General features: G+C 45.0%; 5 protein-coding genes across 5 annotated transcripts; all 5 read left to right on the top strand.

The window, feature by feature from the left end:
* Nucleotides 1-175: 175 nt before the first annotated feature.
* On the top strand, nt 176-2,806 carry LOC143011809 (protocadherin beta-16-like). The gene has a single exon (XM_076164810.1). It carries the CDS (start codon nt 416-418, stop codon nt 2,804-2,806), a length of 2,391 nt encoding a protein of 796 aa, XP_076020925.1. The 5' UTR covers nt 176-415.
* Nucleotides 2,807-3,407: 601 nt separating this feature from the next.
* Nucleotides 3,408-6,365, top strand: LOC143011808 (protocadherin beta-16-like). The gene is made up of 2 exons (XM_076164809.1): nt 3,408-5,783; nt 6,231-6,365. The coding sequence occupies exons 1-2, from the start codon at nt 3,408-3,410 to the stop codon at nt 6,363-6,365; spliced, it is 2,511 nt and encodes an 836-aa protein (XP_076020924.1).
* Nucleotides 6,366-6,427: 62 nt separating this feature from the next.
* LOC143011959 (protocadherin gamma-A2-like) lies at nt 6,428-8,828 on the top strand. The gene has a single exon (XM_076164982.1). It carries the CDS (start codon nt 6,428-6,430, stop codon nt 8,825-8,827), a length of 2,400 nt encoding a protein of 799 aa, XP_076021097.1. The 3' UTR covers nt 8,828.
* Nucleotides 8,829-9,531: 703 nt separating this feature from the next.
* Nucleotides 9,532-11,838, top strand: LOC143011806 (protocadherin gamma-A2-like). Its single transcript, XM_076164808.1, has one exon. The coding sequence runs from the start codon at nt 9,532-9,534 to the stop codon at nt 11,836-11,838; it is 2,307 nt and encodes a 768-aa protein (XP_076020923.1).
* Nucleotides 11,839-18,030: 6,192 nt separating this feature from the next.
* LOC143011805 (protocadherin gamma-A11-like) lies at nt 18,031-20,567 on the top strand. The gene has a single exon (XM_076164807.1). The coding sequence runs from the start codon at nt 18,117-18,119 to the stop codon at nt 20,565-20,567; it is 2,451 nt and encodes an 816-aa protein (XP_076020922.1). The 5' UTR covers nt 18,031-18,116.
* The last annotated feature ends 224 nt before the right edge of the window (nt 20,568-20,791 follow it).

Here is a 20,791-nt window from a genome sequence, read left to right as displayed (position 1 = left end):
AAGTTTGTTTTGAAGTATTTTTTTATTTAGAATTACCGAAGCCAGATAGTTTATATCTTCCATAGTCTTTCCAAAAATGTTGCTTTCTTAACGCTGTACACAGAATATGAATATATTCTATGTAGTTTCACACTTTAAACTCACAGGGGCGTTGTTGCCCAGTGTGTTCCAATTTAACGTCACTTTTGTAGCTCCGTCCTCCTGATATATTATTCAGTCACATCAGACGTAGATTTCATTCTGTCGACGACGGACCAGAATATCTGCGGACATAGCGAGTTGTATTTCTCTTTGTTAGCCGTGTGGATTATATTCGGTGTTTTCTTCACTTTGTTGTTTGGAATTGACGCATTTCTGATCGTGAAACGGAAAGAAGCTCTTTTTCTGTGAAACAACGGAGGTGTCGGGCAGAACAATGAGACGGCAAGTACTGGCGTTCCTCTCCGTCTGCTGCCTCGGCTCAGTGATCGGGCAGGTCAGCTACGTGATTCCAGAGGAGATGGCAAAAGGTTCGCTGGTCGGTAATATCGCACAAGATCTGGGTTTGGACTTAAAACGACTCAAGTCCGGTAAAGCTCGCATTTATACGGGAGACAGCGCTCAGTACATAGAGCTGAATAGGGAGAGAGGAGTCCTCCTTATTAAAGAGAAAATAGACCGCGAAGCGCTCTGCAGACAGACGACGCCTTGCGCTTTACATTTTCAAATAACCTTAGAGAGCCCGTTAGAATTATTCCCAGTTACGGTAGAGATCACAGATATTAACGACAACGCCCCCGTGTTCCCAAGTGAAGAGAGGCGATTTGAAATCAGCGAATCTGCAATCATCGGTTCTAAATTCATGTTAGAGAAAGCGATCGATCCTGATATTGGACTGAACGGCCTGAGAGATTACACTCTGAAACCGAGTGATAATTTCATGCTTAAATTGCATGGTCAAAAGGATGGCAGCAAGAAGGTCGAGATGATTTTACAAAAGCCTCTGGATAGAGAGAAACAAGAACACATATCTTTAGTTTTGACGGCTGAGGATGGAGGAGAGCCGCAGATGTCAGGAACAATGCAGATTCACATCACTGTGTTAGATGCCAACGATAATGCTCCTGTGTTTAATAAACCTGTTTACAAAGCGAGTATTAAAGAGAACTCTTTAAAGGGAACACTCGTTACTAAGGTTAGTGCATCTGATCCAGACAACGGCTCAAATGGAGTTGTCAGCTACGTCATCGGAAATAGAATGGATGCTGTATCTAAGTTATTTATCATAAACGCTGAAGGAGAAGTGATATTAAATGGTCCAATAGATTATGAGAAGGAAAAGACTTACGACATTGATATAGAGGCGATTGATCAAGGCGGACTCTCAGATTCCAGTAAGATAATCGTTGACGTAATTGATGAAAATGACAACAGCCCCGTTATTAAAATGATTTCAACATCAGGGTCAATACCAGAAGATTCACCCCTTAAAACGGTGATAGCTTTACTGAGTGTAAACGACCCAGACTCTGAAACTAATGGCAGAGTTATGTGCGTAATAAACGAAAACAGCCTCTTTGAAATCAAATCTACAAGCAGTAATTTCTATAGTATCGTCACAGACAGTGATTTGGACAGAGAGAGAGCCTCCCAGTATAACATCACAGTGACCTGCTCTGATGAGGGAGTGCCCTCCCTCTCCAGCAGCGTCACTCTCACCTTACAGATCTCAGATGTGAATGATAACGCTCCTGTCTTTGAGAGGAGCTCATATGAGGCCTACATTGTAGAAAACAACACACCAGGTCTCTCCATATTCACAGTGAAAGCCAGAGACGCTGACTGGAACCAGAACGCCCGCGTTTCTTACATACTGGAGGACTCCTCTGTTAACGGAGTGCCCGTCTCCTCATACGTGTCTGTTAGTGCTGATAGTGGAGTCATCCACGCTGTGCGCTCTTTGGACTACGAGCAGATCAAAGACTTTAAGTTCTGCGTCAAAGCTCAGGATGGAGGCTCTCCTCCACTCAGCAGCAACGTGAGTGTGAAAGTAACGATCCAAGACCAGAACGACAACCCCCCTCAGGTTCTGTATCCGGTCCAGACTGGAGGCTCTCTGGTGGCTGAGATTGTGCCTCGTTCAGCAGATGTGAGCTATCTGGTCACTAAAGTGGTGGCTGTTGATGTGGACTCTGGACAGAATGCCTGGCTCTCCTATAAACTCCAGAAAGCCACAGACAGGGCGCTGTTTGAAGTGGGCTTACAGAATGGAGAAATAAGAACTATCCGCCAAGTGACTGATAAAGATGCTGTGAAACAAAGACTGACTGTTATAGTGGAGGACAACGGGCAGCCCTCTCGTTCAGCTACAGTCATTGTTAACGTGGCGGTGGCGGACAGCTTCCCTGAAGTGCTGTCTGAGTTCACTGACTTTACACACGACAAGGAGTACAACGACAACATGACTTTTTACTTAGTGTTGGCTTTGGCTGTAGTCTCCTTCCTCTTCATCACTTGTTTGGTTGTCATCATATCAGTGAAGATATACAGATGGAGACAGGCTCGATTCTATCACTCCAACCTGCCAGTGATTCCATATTATCCACCTCGTTACTCAGACACTCTGGGCACAGGAACTCTGCAACATGTGTACAATTACGACACATGCAGGACCACTGACTCCAGAAAGAGTGACTTTAAGTTTGGTCAGAACGTCCTGATAATGGACCCCAGTGCTACAGGAACCATGCAGAGGATACAGAGTGAGAAGAGCATCCTGGATGAACCAGACTCTCCTCTAGAGGTTAGAATGATTTATTCTAAGTAATAAAACCTTTGTAAATTAAGAAGTAATTTTCTTAGTAAAAGTCATTCAGCACCATGGACAGCGACAATCTCTATTCGTTGGGTTCAGCTCTCTCTCTTTCCCTGTCTTATTCCTTTTATATGTTGCCCATTTTTTGTGGTATTTCAAACTCTTTCCCCTTTTTCATATTTTGACACTAACGTGGAAAGCAAGACTGGTACAAAAATGGTTTGATTTTGAATCAGGCGTAGTCGAATAGCTCATGTCTTCATTAATCTTTTCATACATGTTGCATTTTAATGCCGTGCACTGTATATGGATGAATTCTATGTAGTTTCACACTTTAAACTCACAGGGGCGTTGTTGCCCAGTGTGTTCCAATTTAACGTCACTTTTGTAGCTCCGTCCTCCTGATATATTATTCAGTCACATCAGCCGTAGATTTCATTCTGTCGACGACGGACCAGAATAACTGCGGACATAGCGAGTTGGATTTCTCTTTGTTAGCCCTGTGGATTATATTCGGTGTTTTCTTCATTTGTTGTCTAAGTGGACGCATTTCTGATGGTAAAACGGAAATAAGCTATTTTCCTGAGAAACAACGGAGGTGTCGGACAGAACAATGAGACGGCAAGTACTGGTGTTCCTCTCCGTTTGCTGCCTCGGCTCGGTGATCGGGCAGGTCAGCTACGTGATTCCAGAGGAGATGGCAAAAGGTTCGCTGGTCGGTAACATAGCACAAGATCTGGGTTTGGATTTGAAACGACTCAAGTCCGGTAAAGCTCGTATTTATACGAGAGACAGCGCTCAGTACATAGAGCTGAATAGGGAGAGAGGAGTCCTCCTTATTAAAGAGAAAATAGACCGCGAAGCGCTCTGCAGACAGACGACGCCTTGCGCTTTACATTTTCAAATAACCTTAGAGAGCCCGTTAGAATTATTCCCAGTCACCGTAGAGATCACAGATATTAACGACAACGCCCCCGTGTTCCAGAAGGACGAGAAAAGATTTGAAATCAGCGAATCTGCAATCATCGGTTCTAAATTCATGTTAGAGAAGGCGATCGATCCTGATATTGGACTGAACGGCCTTAGAGATTACACTCTGAAACCGAGTGATAATTTCATGCTTAAATTGCATAGCGAACCTGATGGCAGCAAGAAGGTCGAGATGATTTTACAAAAGCCTCTGGATAGAGAGAAGCAAGAACACATATCTTTAGTTTTGACAGCTGAGGATGGAGGAGAGCCGCAGATGTCAGGAACAATGCAGATTCACATCACTGTGTTAGATGCAAACGATAATGCTCCTGTGTTTAATAAACCTGTTTACAAAGCGAGTATTAAAGAGAACTCTTTAAAGGGAACACTCGTTACTAAAGTTAGTGCATCTGATGCAGACAAAGGCTCTAACGGAGATGTGAACTACGTCATCGGTAATGGAATGAATACTGTTTCAATATTATTTGTCATTAACGAGGAAGGAGAAGTTACATTAAATGGCCCAATAGATTATGAAAAAGAAAAGATTTACCACATAGATGTAGAGGCGATTGATCAAGGCGGACTCTCAGATTCTAGTAAGATAATCATTGACATAATCGATGAAAATGACAACAGCCCAATAATTAATATGATATCAAAATCAGGGTCAATATCAGAGGATTCACCCCTTAAAACAGTGATAGCTTTACTGAGTGTCGACGACCCAGACTCTGAAACTAATGGCAGACTCATGTGCGTAATTAATCAAAACAGCCACTTTGAAATCAAATCTACGTCCAGTAATTTCTATAGTATCGTCACGGACAGTGATTTGGACAGAGAGCGAGCCTCCCAGTATAACATCACAGTGACCTGCTCTGATGAGGGAGTGCCCTCCCTCTCCAGCAGCGTCACTCTCACCTTACAGATCTCAGATGTGAATGACAACGCTCCTGTCTTTGAGAGGAGCTCATATGAGGCCTACATTGTAGAAAACAACACACCAGGTCTCTCCATATTCACAGTGAAAGCCAGAGACGCTGACTGGAACCAGAATGCTCGCGTTTCTTACATACTGGAGGACTCCTCTGTTAACGGAGTGCCCGTCTCCTCATACGTGTCTGTTAGTGCTGATAGTGGAGTCATCCACGCTGTGCGCTCTTTGGACTACGAGCAGATCAAAGACTTTAAGTTCTGCGTCAAAGCTCAGGATGGAGGCTCTCCTCCACTCAGCAGCAACGTGAGTGTGAAAGTAACGATCCAGGACCAGAACGACAACCCCCCTCAGGTTCTGTATCCGGTCCAGACTGGAGGCTCTCTGGTGGCTGAGATTGTGCCTCGTTCAGCAGATGTGAGCTATCTGGTCACTAAAGTGGTGGCTGTTGATGTGGACTCTGGACAGAATGCCTGGCTCTCCTATAAACTCCAGAAAGCCACAGACAGGGCGCTGTTTGAAGTGGGCTTACAGAATGGAGAAATCAGAACTATCCGCCAAGTGACTGATAAAGATGCTGTGAAACAAAGACTGACTGTTATAGTGGAGGACAACGGGCAGCCCTCTCGTTCAGCTACAGTCATTGTTAACGTGGCGGTGGCGGACAGCTTCCCTGAAGTGCTGTCTGAGTTCACTGACTTCACACACGACAAGGAGTACAACGACAACATGACTTTTTACTTAGTGTTGGCTTTGGCTGTAGTCTCCTTCCTCTTCATCACGTGTTTGGTTGTCATCATATCAGTGAAGATATACAGATGGAGACAGGCTCGATTCTATCACTCCAACCTGCCAGTGATTCCATATTATCCACCTCGTTACTCAGACACTCTGGGCACAGGAACTCTGCAACATGTGTACAATTACGACACATGCAGGACCACTGACTCCAGAAAGAGTGACTTAAAGTTTGGTGGACCCGGTACCCAGAACATACTGATAATGGACCCCAGTTCAGGAACCATGCAGAGGATACAGAGTGAGAAGAGCATCCTGGATGAACCAGACTCTCCTCTGGAGGTTAGAATACACAGCCTCTGATCAGCTTATATGTTTTTTCCGTTTCTTCTCATTTCTCTCCTATAAGAAGTATTTTTTCAGCACCATGGACAGCGAGTTTTAGGTTCTCCTGTTTTTTTCTTTCGTTCTCATTCTCCTCTCCTCTTATGGATATTTATCTCTCTTACTCTACTATCTCTTTACTCTTCAAACATCATTCAAGTGATTTCCTTTCTATTTTTAGCAGGAGCTGCTGTTTTATATTTGAAATTAACAATATTGTTGTTATTTTACTTTTTTGTTTGCTGGGTATGTAATTCATATTATGCAGAGATAAACAACATAGATAACACCGTAGCTTTTAAGCTCTTGTAGTTTCGCGTTGTGAACTCAGTGGGCCGCTGTCGGCCAGCGTCTTACTGTTTTAAAATCTGAATTGTGATAGAACACCCCCGTCATCCCCCTTAGTTCAGGGAGAACGAGGCTGACGCAGAAAACACAACCCGCCACACCAGCAGCACCACGCAGGGATATATCAAGTTGGAACCGTTTTCCTTTCCTCCGGATTACATTGGACATTTTATCTTTGTGATTCTAGTCTGAGGAAGCATTGGTTGCGTCAAGGACGTTGTTTTTTGTGTGCGGCGGTGGCTTCTCGCAGAACAATGGGACGGCAAGTACTGCTGTTTGTTTGGCTCCTCGGTCTCGGTTCAGTCACCGGGCAGGTCAGTTACTCCGTTTCTGAGGAAATGTCGAAAGGCTCTTTGGTCGGTAACATAGCTCAAGATTTAGGTTTAGATGTTAAACGGCTCCAGTCGGGTAAAGCCCGCATCCACACGGGGGACAGTGCGGAATACATCGAGCTCAGCAAGGAAAGAGGACTCCTCCTCATCAAAGAGAGAATAGACCGCGAAGCTCTCTGCGGCCAGAAAACGCCTTGCGCTTTGCATTTTCAGATTGCTCTCGAAAATCCCATCGAAATATTCCAGGTTACTGTAGAAATCACCGACATTAATGATAATGCTCCCGTCTTCCAAAAGCCCGAGAGGAATTTTGAAATCAGCGAGTCCGCAGTCATCGGCTCCAAATTCATGTTAGAGAAAGCGACTGATTCTGATATCGGACTGAACGGCCTTCAGAGATACACACTGAACCCGAGTGATAATTTTATCCTAAAATTACGTAGTCAAACTGACGGCAGCAAGAAGGTCGAGATGATTTTACAAAAGCCGCTGGATAGAGAGAAACATGAACACATATCTTTAGTTTTGACGGCTGAGGATGGAGGAGAACCGCAGATGTCAGGAACAATGCAGATTCACATCACTGTGTTAGATGCAAACGATAATGCTCCTGTGTTTAATAAACCTGTTTACAAAGCGAGTATTACTGAAAACTCGTTAAAGGGGACACTCATTACTACTGTTAGTGCATCTGATGCAGACAAAGGCGTTAATGGGGAGGTGACATACGTCATAGGCGATAGCATGGATGCTGATTCAAAATTATTTCTCATTACTGAAGACGGTCGCCTCATATTGAATGGCCCTGTTGATTACGAGAAAGCTAAAACGTATGAGATCGACATAGAAGCAGTTGACAGAGGAGGTCTGTCTGATTCAAGTAAAGTGATCATTGACATAGGTGACATTAATGACAACAGTCCTGTTATTAATATGATTTCATCGTCAAATTCGGTCAGAGAAGATTTGATTGCCAACACTGTGATAGCTGTGATGAGTGTTAACGATCCTGATTCGGAAGAAAATGGGAAGACCCACTGTGATATCAATAACAATTTACCATTTACAATTACATCCGCATCCAGTAATTTCTATAGAATCGTGAGTGAAGGAGAATTAGACCGAGAGAGATCCTCCCAGTATAACATCACAGTGACCTGCTCTGATGAGGGAGTGCCCTCCCTCTCCAGCAGCGTCACTCTCACCTTACAGATCTCAGATGTGAATGACAACGCTCCTGTCTTTGAGAGGAGCTCATATGAGGCCTACATTGTAGAAAACAACACACCAGGTCTCTCCATATTCACAGTGAAAGCTGGAGACGCTGACTGGAACCAGAATGCTCGCGTTTCTTACATACTGGAGGACTCCTCTGTTAACGGAGTGCCCGTCTCCTCATACGTGTCTGTTAGTGCTGATAGTGGAGTCATCCACGCTGTGCGCTCTTTGGACTACGAGCAGATCAAAGACTTTAAGTTCTGCGTCAAAGCTCAGGATGGAGGCTCTCCTCCACTCAGCAGCAACGTGAGTGTGAAGGTAAAGATCCAGGACCAGAACGACAACCCCCCTCAGGTTCTGTATCCGGTCCAGACTGGAGGCTCTCTGGTGGCTGAGATTGTGCCTCGTTCAGCAGATGTGAGCTATCTGGTCACTAAAGTGGTGGCTGTTGATGTGGACTCTGGACAGAATGCCTGGCTCTCCTATAAACTCCAGAAAGCCACAGACAGGGCGCTGTTTGAAGTGGGCTTACAGAATGGAGAAATAAGAACTATCCGCCAAGTGACCGATAAAGATGCTGTGAAACAAAGACTGACTGTTATAGTGGAGGACAACGGGCAGCCCTCTCGTTCAGCTACAGTCATTGTTAACGTGGCGGTGGCGGACAGCTTCCCTGAAGTGCTGTCTGAGTTCACTGACTTTACACACGACAAGGAGTACAACGACAACATGACCTTTTACTTAGTGTTGGCTTTGGCTGTAGTTTCCTTCCTCTTCATCACTTGTTTGGTTGTCATTGTATCAGTGAAGATATACAGATGGAGACAGGCTCGATTCTATCACTCCAACCTGCCAGTGATTCCATATTATCCACCTCGTTACTCAGACACTCTGGGCACAGGAACTCTGCAACATGTGTACAATTACGACACATGCAGGACCACTGACTCCAGAAAGAGTGACTTTAAGTTCAGTGGACCCGGTACTCAGAACATTCTGATAATGGACCCCAGTGGTACAGGAACCATGCAGAGGATACAGAGTGAGAAGAGCATCCTAGATGAACCAGACTCTCCTCTAGAGGTTAGAATACTCAGCCTCTGACCAGCTAATATGTTTTTCCTTTTCTTCTCATTTCTCTCCTACAAGAAGTATTATTTCAGCACCATGGACAGCGAGTTTTAGGTTCTCCTGTTTTTTTCTTTCTTCCTCATTCTCCTCTCCTCTTATGGATATTCATCTCTTACTCTACTATCTCTTTACTCTTCAAACATCATTCAAGTGATTTCCTTTCTATTTTTAGCAGGAGCTGCTGTTTTATATTTGAAATTAACAATATTGTTGTTATTTCACTTTTTTGTTTGCTGGGTATGTAATTCATATTATGCAGAGATAAACAACATAGATAACACCGTAGCCTTTAAGCTCTTGTAGTTTCGCGTTGTGAACTCAGTGTGCCGCTGTCGGCCAGCGTCTTACTGTTTTAAAATCTGAATTGTGATAGAACACCCCCGTCATCCCATTTAGTTCAGGGAGAACGAGGCTGACGCAGAAAACACAACCCGCCACACCGGCAGCACCACGCAGGGATATATCAAGCTGGAACCGTTTTCCTTTCCTCCGGATTGCATTGGACATTTTATTTTTGTGATTTTAGTCTCAGGAAGCATTGATTGCGTCAAGGACGTTGTTTTTTGTGTGCGAAGGAGGCTTCCCGCAGAACAATGGGACGGCAAGTACTGCTGTTTGTTTGGCTCCTCGGTCTCGGTTCAGTCACCGGGCAGGTCAGTTACTCCGTTTCTGAGGAAATGTCGAAAGGCTCTTTGGTCGGTAACATAGCTCCAGATTTAGGTTTGGATGTTAAACGGCTCCAGTCGGGTAAAGCCCGCATCCACACGGGGGACAGTGCGGAATACATCGAGCTCAGCAAGGAAAGAGGACTCCTCCTCATCAAAGAGAGAATAGACCGCGAAGCTCTCTGCGGCCAGAAAACGCCTTGTGCTTTGCATTTTCAGATTGCTCTCGAAAATCCCATCGAAATATTCCAGGTTACTGTAGAAATCACCGACATTAACGATAATGCTCCCGTCTTCCAAAAGCCCGAGAGGAATTTTGAAATCAGCGAGTCCGCAGCCATCGGCTCCAAATTCATGTTAGAGAAAGCGACTGATTCTGATATCGGACTGAACGGCCTTCAGAGATACACACTGAACCCGAGTGATAATTTTATCCTAAAATTACGTAGTCAAACTGACGGCAGCAAGAAGGTCGAGATGATTTTACAAAAGCCGCTGGATAGAGAGAAACAAGAACACATATCTTTAGTTTTGACGGCTGAGGATGGAGGAGAGCTGCAGATGTCAGGAACAATGCAGATTCACATCACTGTGTTAGATGCAAACGATAATGCTCCTGTGTTTAATAAACCTGTTTACAAAGCGAGTATTACTGAAAACTCGTTAAAGGGGACACTCATTACTACTGTTAGTGCATCTGATGCAGACAAAGGCGTTAATGGGGAGGTGACATACGTCATAGGCGATAGCATGGATGCTGATTCAAAATTATTTCTCATTACTGAAGACGGTCGACTCATATTAAATGGTCCTGTTGATTACGAGAAAGCTAAAACGTATGAGATCGACATAGAAGCAGTTGACCGCGGAGGTCTTTATGATTCATGTAAAGTGATCATTGACGTAGGTGACATTAATGACAACAGTCCTGTTATTAATATGATTTCAAAATCGAGTTCTATCCGGGAAGATTTGGTTTCCAACACTGTAATAGCTGTGATGAGTGTTAACGATCCTGATTCTGAAGGAAATGGAAAGGTTCAATGTGAGATTGATAACAATATGCCATTTACAATTACATCCACGTCCAGTAATTTCTACAGCATCTTGAGTGGAGGAGAATTAGACCGAGAGACAGCCTCCCAGTATAATATCACAGTGACCTGCTCTGATGAGGGAGTGCCCTCCCTCTCCAGCAGCGTCACTCTCACCTTACAGATCTCAGATGTGAATGACAACGCGCCTGTCTTTGAGAGGAGCTCATATGAGGCCTACATTGTAGAAAACAACACACCAGGTCTCTCCATATTCACAGTGAAAGCCAGAGACGCTGACTGGAACCAGAATGCCCGCGTTTCTTACATACTGGAGGACTCCTCTGTTAACGGAGTGCCCGTCTCCTCATACGTGTCTGTTAGTGCTGATAGTGGAGTCATCCACGCTGTGCGCTCTTTGGACTACGAGCAGATCAAAGACTTCAAGTTCTGCGTCAAAGCTCAGGATGGAGGCTCTCCTCCACTCAGCAGCAACGTGAGTGTGAAGGTAACGATCCAGGACCAGAACGACAACCCCCCTCAGGTTCTGTATCCGGTCCAGACTGGAGGCTCTCTGGTGGCTGAGATTGTGCCTCGTTCAGCAGATGTGAGCTATCTGGTCACTAAAGTGGTGGCTGTTGATGTGGACTCTGGACAGAATGCCTGGCTCTCCTATAAACTCCAGAAAGCCACAGACAGGGCGCTGTTTGAAGTGGGCTTACAGAATGGAGAAATAAGAACTATCCGCCAAGTGACTGATAAAGATGCTGTGAAACAAAGACTGACTGTTATAGTGGAGGACAACGGGCAGCCCTCTCGTTCAGCTACAGTCATTGTTAACGTGGCGGTGGCGGACAGCTTCCCTGAAGTGCTGTCTGAGTTCACTGACTTTACACACGACAAGGAGTACAGCGACAACATGACTTTTTACTTAGTGTTGGCTTTGGCTGTAGTCTCCTTCCTCTTCATCACGTGTTTGGTTGTCATCATATCGGTGAAGATATACAGATGGAGACAGGCTCGATTCTATCACTCCAACCTGCCAGTGATTCCATATTATCCACCTCGTTACTCAGACACTCTGGGCACAGGAACTCTGCAACATGTGTACAATTACGACACATGCAGGACCACTGACTCCAGAAAGAGTGACTTTAAGGTCAGTGGACCCGGTGCCCAGAACATTCTGATAATGGACCCCAGTTCAGGAACCATGCAGAGGATACAGAGTGAGAAGAGCATCCTGGATGAACCAGACTCTCCTCTAGAGGTTAGAATGCTGTAATAGTACTTACTAAAGCAATTATCGATGCAATACTATTTATAACTGCAGTAGATCTCTACATTTCAGCACCATGGACAGCACAAGTATATACAGCACGTATACTGACGCGTCATTTGTCCGTCAAAACACCGCCAGTTTCGGTCTTCGTGTCTTTTTTTTATGTGAACCACTGAACAGTTTTTCTCCAGTTTGAGATTATATTTGCAATGCCTTTGAAAAGGTGTTTTTATGTGCTTTTTAGATGCTTTAATATCCAGTGTGTCTGCCATCCCCTCCTCTGTTTGACTTGTCCTGTAGTTTTATTTTCTGCACTCTGTGGGCCGCTGTTGCCTAGTATGTTGCAGTTGTACACACAGCAGTCCCGCCTGTTCGTGACGACATATTAGATCGCAATAGACGGACCCAGACCTCATTGTCTCCGGTAACGGGGCGAACATTCAAGGCGAGGCGCGGCTGTGTTTTTACTGGAATATTCCTTCTATGTTTTCATGTTCACCCTTCTCTCTGACGGATTTTACACGTTTTCCCTTTTTTCTGAGATCGTATCTAACCATGCAGCGGCAAGTACTCCTCTTTATTTCCATCCTCTCTCTCAGTTCAGTCCTCGGACAGGTCAGCTACACGATTCCAGAGGAAATGGCGAAAGGCTCTTTGGTCGGCAACATCGCTCAGGATTTAGGTTTAGACGTTCAACGACTGCGGTTAGGCAACGCTCGTGTTTATTCCGGTGATAGCCGAGAATACATCGAGCTGAATAACGACAGAGGAGTCCTCCTGATCAAAGAGCGAATAGACAGAGAGACGTTGTGCGGCGAAACGACACCGTGTGCTGTCCATTTTCAGATCGTGTTAGAGAATCCGATGGAATTTTACAGCGTAACAGTAGAAATAACAGACATAAACGACAATGCACCTTCGTTTGAAAAGGGCGAAATTAAATTCAGAATCAGTGAATCTGCAATTGTTGGGGCGAAATTTGTTTTAGAGGGAGCAATGGATTTAGATGTCGGTTTAAATAGCCTCCAAAATTACATACTCAAGCCAACTGATAATTTTGTGCTTAAATTGCACAACCAAGCAGATGGGACGAAAAATGTTGAGATGGTGTTAACAAAACCTCTGGACAGAGAGAAAGACGAGTTTATGTCTCTGGTGTTGACGGCGGTGGATGGAGGAGAGCCGCTGATGTCAGGAACAATGCAGATTCTTATAACAGTGTTAGACGTCAACGACAATGCGCCTGTTTTCACACAGCCTGTATACAAAGGCACCGTGGCTGAAAACGCCGCTAAAGGCACCATAGTGACCAGTGTGAGTGCGTCAGATGCCGATCACGGTTTGAACGGTAAAATAACGTACTCGATCACTAATACTTTCGATGATGTGAGACACATGTTTGAAGTACATGAGGACAGCGGCGAAGTAACATTGATTGGACAAATGGATTATGAGAAGAAACGAAATTTTCAGATAAATTTACGTGCAATTGATAACGGAGGACTATCAGATTCCTGTAAGGTTATTGTCGATGTAGTAGATATTAATGATAATAAACCGATTATTAAAATAATGTCAAAATCGACTACTATATCTGAAAGTGCAGATCCAAACACTGTTGTTACAATGATTAACATCCAAGACCCAGACTCAGGTGAAAATGGAAAAGTTCAGTGTTTCATAAATGAAAATATTCCTTTTATGATAAAATCAACATCAAATAATTTCTACCGTTTAGTGACAGACAGTGATTTAGACAGAGAGGTCGCGTCCCAGTATAACATCACAGTGACCTGCTCTGATGAGGGAGTGCCCTCCCTCTCCAGCAGCGTCACTCTCACCTTACAGATCTCAGATGTGAATGACAACGCTCCTGTCTTTGAGAGGAGCTCATATGAGGCCTACATTGTAGAAAACAACACACCAGGTCTCTCCATATTCACAGTGAAAGCCAGAGACGCTGACTGGAACCAGAATGCCCGCGTTTCTTACATACTGGAGGACTCCTCTGTTAACGGAGTGCCCGTCTCCTCATACGTGTCTGTTAGTGCTGATAGTGGAGTCATCCACGCTGTGCGCTCTTTGGACTACGAGCAGATCAAAGACTTTAAGTTCTGTGTTAAAGCTCAGGATGGAGGCTCTCCTCCACTCAGCAGAAACGTGAGTGTGAGAGTAACCATCCAAGACCAGAACGACAACCCCCCTCAGGTTCTGTATCCGGTCCAGACTGGAGGCTCTCTGGTGGCTGAGATTGTGCCTCGTTCAGCAGATGTGAGCTATCTGGTCACTAAAGTGGTGGCTGTTGATGTGGACTCTGGACAGAATGCCTGGCTCTCCTATAAACTCCAGAAAGCCACAGACAGGGCGCTGTTTGAAGTGGGCTTACAGAATGGAGAAATCAGAACTATCCGCCAAGTGACTGATAAAGATGCTGTGAAACAAAGACTGACTGTTATAGTGGAGGACAACGGGCAGCCCTCTCGTTCAGCTACAGTCATTGTTAACGTGGCGGTGGCGGACAGCTTCCCTGAAGTGCTGTCTGAGTTCACTGACTTTACACACGACAAGGAGTACAACGACAACATGACTTTTTACTTAGTGTTGGCTTTGGCTGTAGTTTCCTTCCTCTTCGTCACGTGTTTGGTTGTCATCATATCAGTGAAGATATACAGATGGAGACAGGCTCGATTCTATCACTCCAATCTGCCAGTGATTCCATATTATCCACCTCGTTACTCAGACACTCTGGGCACAGGAACTCTGCAACATGTGTACAATTACGACACATGCAGGACCACTGACTCCAGAAAGAGTGACTGTAAGTTCGGTCAGAACGTCCTGATAATGGACCCCAGTGCTACAGGAACCATGCAGAGGATACAGAGTGAGAAGAGCATCCTAGATGAACCAGACTCTCCTCTAGAGGTTAGACCGTGTTCCCGCAGTCTCGCTTAACTCGTTTCTCTCACTCGTTCAGCACCATGGACAGGTCTTTAAAAACATACACACTGCACTTCTCCTTTTCTTTTACATCTTGGTTCTCTTCACGTGTCTTGTACATTTAACTTAACAGAACAAACTTTTAAACACTATCATGTTTTTATATATATGTGTAATTCTTTTATTTAGTTATAGCAGCAGTGGTTTTGTCCCCTCAGTAGTTTGTTTTGCTCTTTGGTTGTTTAATATGAAGCGTTTGCAGTATAGTCCTATTTAAATGTCTATTATGTAATTGTATATTGTGAACTCAGTGTGCCGCTGTTGGCTAGTTTGTGTCAGATGCACCGCAGACTTGTCGTGCCTCCTATCACGTCTTTATTTTAGAAAGAGAAAGAGAAGCGAGCACACTGTGTAGGACTGAGGGCATGTGGAGACGCGGGACTGCGTGTTATCTCTTCGCCTTTGGAATATATTTTATGGACGTTTAACGGTTTACCGTGTTTGGAAAGAGAAAAAGCAAAGGGTTTGAACGCTTTTCGTTTTTGAGATACAACACCGGTAACGGCTGAAAGAACAATGAGACGGCAAGTACTGTTGTTTTTCTCGCTCCTCTCCCTGAGCGCGGTGCTCGGACAGGTCAGTTACTCCATCCCCGAGGAAATGCCGAGAGGGTCTCTGGTTGGCAACATAGCGAAGGATTTTGGATTAGACGTGAAGAGACTGAAATCAGGCAAAGCTCGTATTTTCACCCGGGACAATGACCAGTACATTGAGCTGAATAACGAGCGGGGAGTCCTGCTCATCAGAGACAGGATCGACAGAGAGGCTCTCTGCGGGCAGACGACGCCTTGCGCTCTGCATTTTCAGATCATTTTAGAGAATCCGATGGAATTGTACAGTGTTAATATTGAAATCACAGATGTTAATGATAATCCACCAACCTTCGAAAAGAACGATGTGAAATTCAGAATAAGCGAATCTGCTGTTAGTGGAGCTAAATTCATATTAGATCGAGCTTTCGATCTTGACGTGGGTGTGAATGGTTTGCAGAAATATACGCTTCAACCAACAAACAATTTCGTTCTTAAACTACACGATCAAGCAGATGGGACGAAAAATGTCGAAATGATCTTAGAGAAACCGCTGGACAGAGAGAAAAATGAGCACCTTTCTTTAATTCTGACTGCCTTAGATGGAGGCGAGCCGCAGATGAGCGGAACAATGCAAATTCTCATCACCGTGTTAGATGCGAACGATAATGCGCCTGTTTTCACTCAGCCAGTTTACAAAGCGTCAATAAAAGAAAATTCGGCTGTAGGTACCGTTGTATTGACAGTAACTGCTACAGATGCGGATCATGGATCTAACGGCAGAATCACCTATTCAGTGTCGAGTGTGTTGGATCAGGCCCGAGGATTATTCGAGGTGAATGATGAAAGCGGTGAGATACGACTGAAGGGGAATATTGACTATGAAAAAGCTCGAACATTTCAGATAAATATCCGCGCAAGTGATGATGGAGGATTAGTAGACTCGTGTAAAGTAATAATCGACGTTGTTGATATGAATGACAACAAACCGGATATTCATATAATGTCTAAAACCAATGTGATATCTGAGGATGCCAAAGCAGGCACTGTTGTAACGATGATAAACATAGAGGACGCAGACTCTGGGGACAATGGCAAAGTCCAGTGCGCCATAAATAATGACATTCCATTTGTGATGAAATACACAAATAACAATTTCTATAATCTAATAACAGATAATGATTTAGACCGAGAGGTCTCGTCCCAGTATAACATCACAGTGACCTGCTCTGATGAGGGAGTGCCCTCCCTCTCCAGCAGCGTCACTCTCACCTTACAGATCTCAGATGTGAATGACAACGCGCCTGTCTTTGAGAGGAGCTCATATGAGGCCTACATTGTAGAAAACAACACACCAGGTCTCTCCATATTCACAGTGAAAGCCAGAGACGCTGACTGGAACCAGAATGCCCGCGTTTCTTACATACTGGAGGACTCCTCTGTTAACGGAGTGCCCGTCTCCTCATACGTGTCTGTTAGTGCTGATAGTGGAGTCATCCACGCTGTGCGCTCTTTGGACTACGAGCAGATCAAAGACTTTAAGTTCTGCGTCAAAGCTCAGGATGGAGGCTCTCCTCCACTCAGCAGCAACGTGAGTGTGAGAGTAACCATCCAGGACCAGAACGACAACCCCCCTCAGGTTCTGTATCCGGTCCAGACTGGAGGCTCTCTGGTGGCTGAGATTGTGCCTCGTTCAGCAGATGTGAGCTATCTGGTCACTAAAGTGGTGGCTGTTGATGTGGACTCTGGACAGAATGCCTGGCTCTCCTATAAACTCCAGAAAGCCACAGACAGGGCGCTGTTTGAAGTGGGCTTACAGAATGGAGAAATAAGAACTATCCGCCAAGTGACTGATAAAGATGCTGTGAAACAAAGACTGACTGTTATAGTGGAGGACAACGGGCAGCCCTCTCGTTCAGCTACAGTCATTGTTAACGTGGCGGTGGCGGACAGCTTCCCTGAAGTGCTGTCTGAGTTCACTGACTTTACACACGACAAGGAGTACACCGACAACATGACTTTTTACTTAGTGTTGGCTTTGGCTGTAGTTTCCTTCCTCTTCATCACGTGTTTGGTTGTCATCATATCAGTGAAGATATACAGATGGAGACAGGCTCGATTCTATCACTCCAACCTGCCAGTGATTCCATATTATCCACCTCGTTACTCAGACACTCTGGGCACAGGAACTCTGCAACATGTGTACAATTACGACACATGCAGGACCACTGACTCCAGAAAGAGTGACTTTAAGGTCAGTGGACCTGGTACCCAGAACATACTGATAATGGATCCCAGTTCAGGAACCATGCAGAGGATACAGAGTGAGAAGAGCATCCTGGATGAACCAGACTCTCCTCTGGAGGTTAGAGGTTACAGTAGAAAATAGTAGTAGACATTACCTATATATGTATCTATTCATCTGTGTATGCACCTGTCTGTCTCTCTTTCTCTCTCTCTTTCTGTCATGTTTACTATGTCTTATTGTCCTTGTCCTTGCACCTCTATGATCAATTCACATCTCCAATCCAAACCCTTGCAGTTTGTATTTACGTCCCTAAGTGCCGCTGTTGGTTAGTCTGAGTATATTAAGACCTTTTGCAGTGAAGTCCTTCTTCTGTCTGATGCGCCATCGAGCTGTATTTCAGTTCTAGCCAGGCGGAGACACCCTCAGAACACTCAGTGAGCTTCTGACAAAATACTTGGTCGTTTTTTGATAGTGCGGGTTGTTTGATCTCTGCTTTTGTCGTGATGGGTTCTATTTTTGAGGCGACAGGAAGATTTCCGTGGCGGCTTCTTCTTGTCTGCTATTGTGTCGCAGAAGTGACCGTGGGGCAGGTCCGTTATTCTGTACCGGAGGAGATGGCGACGGGCTCGGTTGTTGGCAATATCGTTCAGGATCTGGGCTTGGATGTTAAAAGGCTTAAATCAGGACGGGCTCGGATTTTCACCGAGGATGGCAGTGAGTACATCGGTCTCAATTTGGATAAAGGGGCGCTGATCGTTAACCAGAGGATAGATAGAGAGGATCTGTGCGCTCAAGTGTCTCCTTGCTCTCTGCATTTTCAGATCATATTAGATAATCCTATGGAGCTTCACCCCATCGATGTGGAAATCCTTGACATAAACGATAACGCTCCCGTTTTTGCTAAGAAGGAAATGAGCTTCGAAATCGGTGAATTCGCTGTGAAGGGAGCTCGATTTTCTCTAGACAGCGCCAAAGATCCAGACGTTGCGTTAAATACCCTTCAAACATACAGACTCACTCCTGCAGACACATTCAAACTGAATATAATTTCTCGACCTGACGGATCGAAATATGTAGAGATGGTACTCGAGAATTTATTAGATCGAGAAAATCAAGACGAACACAAACTGATATTAACGGCGTATGATGGCGGCGACCCTCCAAAATCAGGCTCTGTCAAAATTAACGTTATTGTCATCGACGCTAATGACAACGCGCCAGTGTTCAGCCAGGCTGTTTACAGGGTGACCGTGCCTGAAAACGCACCCATGGGCACCCTGATGTTAAGGGTGAGTGCCACTGACGCCGATAAGGGAACAAACGGAGAGGTGCTGTATTCGTTTTCTCAAAACAGCGACAGCACCTCGTCTGCCTTTAATATCGACCCTCACACGGGGGAAATAACAGTCAGGGGCGAGTTAAATTACGAAAAAGCCAAACATTATGAAATTGATATCGAAGCTACAGACAAAGGGGGGCTGCGAGACACGAGCAAGGTGCTGATCGACGTGAGTGATTTAAATGACAATGCTCCTGTGATCAGCATCATCTCTCTCTCCAACCCCATACCAGAGGATTCAGCCCCAGACACCGTTATAGCAATGCTCAATATCAAAGATCTGGACTCGGGGAAAAATGGCCAAGTGAAGTGTTTCATCAGTCGAGATCTTCCTTTCAAAATCAAATCAGCGTCAAGTAATTTTTATAGTTTGGTGTCTGACGACGTGTTGGACCGTGAAACAGTCCCGGAGTATAATATCACAATAACAGCGATAGATGAGGGATCCCCGCCCTTTTCTACCAATAAGACGATCAATTTAAGAATATCAGATGTTAACGATCACGCCCCTGCGTTTCCTCAGCCATCTTTCACCGCTTTCATCGCTGAGAACAATTCACCTGGAGTGTCTGTGTTTTCTGTCAGAGCGAGTGACAGCGACTCTGGGAACAATGCGCGCATTTCCTATTTCCTCGAAGAAAGTCAAGTGAACGGACTGTCAGCCTCTGCTTACTTTACTGTGAACGCAGAGAGCGGAGAGATCCACGCTGTGCGCTCTTTTGACTATGAGCAAACAAAAGAATTCCAAATTCGCGTCAAAGCTCAGGATGGAGGCTCCCCTCCACTCAGCAGCAACGTGAGTGTGACAGTAACGATCCAGGACCAGAACGACAACCCCCCTCAGGTTCTGTATCCGGTCCAGACTGGAGGCTCTCTGGTGGCTGAGATTGTGCCTCGTTCAGCAGATGTGAGCTATCTGGTCACTAAAGTGGTGGCTGTTGATGTGGACTCTGGACAGAATGCCTGGCTCTCCTATAAACTCCAGAAAGCCACAGACAGGGCGCTGTTTGAAGTGGGCTTACAGAATGGAGAAATAAGAACTATCCGCCAAGTGACTGATAAAGATGCTGTGAAACAAAGACTGACTGTTATAGTGGAGGACAACGGGCAGCCCTCTCGTTCAGCTACAGTCATTGTTAACGTGGCGGTGGCGGACAGCTTCCCTGAAGTGCTGTCTGAGTTCACTGACTTTACACACGACAAGGAGTACAACGACAACATGACCTTTTACTTAGTGTTGGCTTTGGCTGTAGTTTCCTTCCTCTTCATCACTTGTGTAGTTGTCATCATATCAGTGAAGATATACAGATGGAGACGTGAACGACTGTTCTGCAAGTCCGGTGGGAATCTTCCCGTCATTCCTTATTATCCGCCCCTTTATGCAGACGTGGGTGGGACCGGAACTTTGAAGCATGCGTACAATTACGAGGTGTACGGAACCACCGACTCCAGGAAAAGTGACGTTAAGTTTTCCCGACCCTTCAGCCAGAGCACTTTGAGTGTTGACCATAACAGAACAATGACAGTGCCAAGACATAGACCTGCGTCAGAGGACATGCTGACAGAGGTGAGCTCAGCCTCTAGGTCGCTTAAGGCGGCGCCCTCTTATGTTTAAGATGTTGCTGTTTTGTCCTTCTTTATTTGTTCTTTTAGTAGTTCATACAGCTGTATCACACAGCTGTATCCCTTTCTTGGTTGAAGTTGTACTTTTGATACCATTACTCATTTTCAAAGCACTCTTTGGTCTTGGGTTTGAGATTAGATGTTGTGAGGTTGAGGTCAAATCAAAAAAGGAATCAAAACTTGTTTCGTCCCGGATAATGTTACACTGTCTACAGA

Source organism: Genypterus blacodes, unplaced genomic scaffold (genome assembly GCF_046128005.1).
Source record: "Genypterus blacodes isolate CSIRO-AG114 ecotype Tasmania unplaced genomic scaffold, CSIRO-AGI_Gbla_v1 ptg000139l_1, whole genome shotgun sequence".
NCBI lineage: Eukaryota > Metazoa > Chordata > Actinopteri > Ophidiiformes > Ophidiidae > Genypterus > Genypterus blacodes.
The sequence above is the reverse complement of the archived record's forward strand: the minus strand, read 5'-3'. Positions and strand labels throughout refer to the sequence as shown.

Bases quoted from the DNA above. Each gene is read 5' to 3' on its own strand.
- LOC143011809 (XM_076164810.1), top strand. From the start codon at position 416: ATGAGACGGCAAGTACTGGCGTTCCTCTCCGTCTGCTGCCTCGGCTCA.
- LOC143011808 (XM_076164809.1), top strand. From the start codon at position 3,408: ATGAGACGGCAAGTACTGGTGTTCCTCTCCGTTTGCTGCCTCGGCTCG. The intron at 5,784-6,230 runs GTTAGAATACAC...CATCCCCCTTAG, and splicing joins AACCAGACTCTCCTCTGGAG to TTCAGGGAGAACGAGGCTGA.
- LOC143011959 (XM_076164982.1), top strand. From the start codon at position 6,428: ATGGGACGGCAAGTACTGCTGTTTGTTTGGCTCCTCGGTCTCGGTTCA.
- LOC143011806 (XM_076164808.1), top strand. From the start codon at position 9,532: ATGTCGAAAGGCTCTTTGGTCGGTAACATAGCTCCAGATTTAGGTTTG.
- LOC143011805 (XM_076164807.1), top strand. From the start codon at position 18,117: ATGGGTTCTATTTTTGAGGCGACAGGAAGATTTCCGTGGCGGCTTCTT.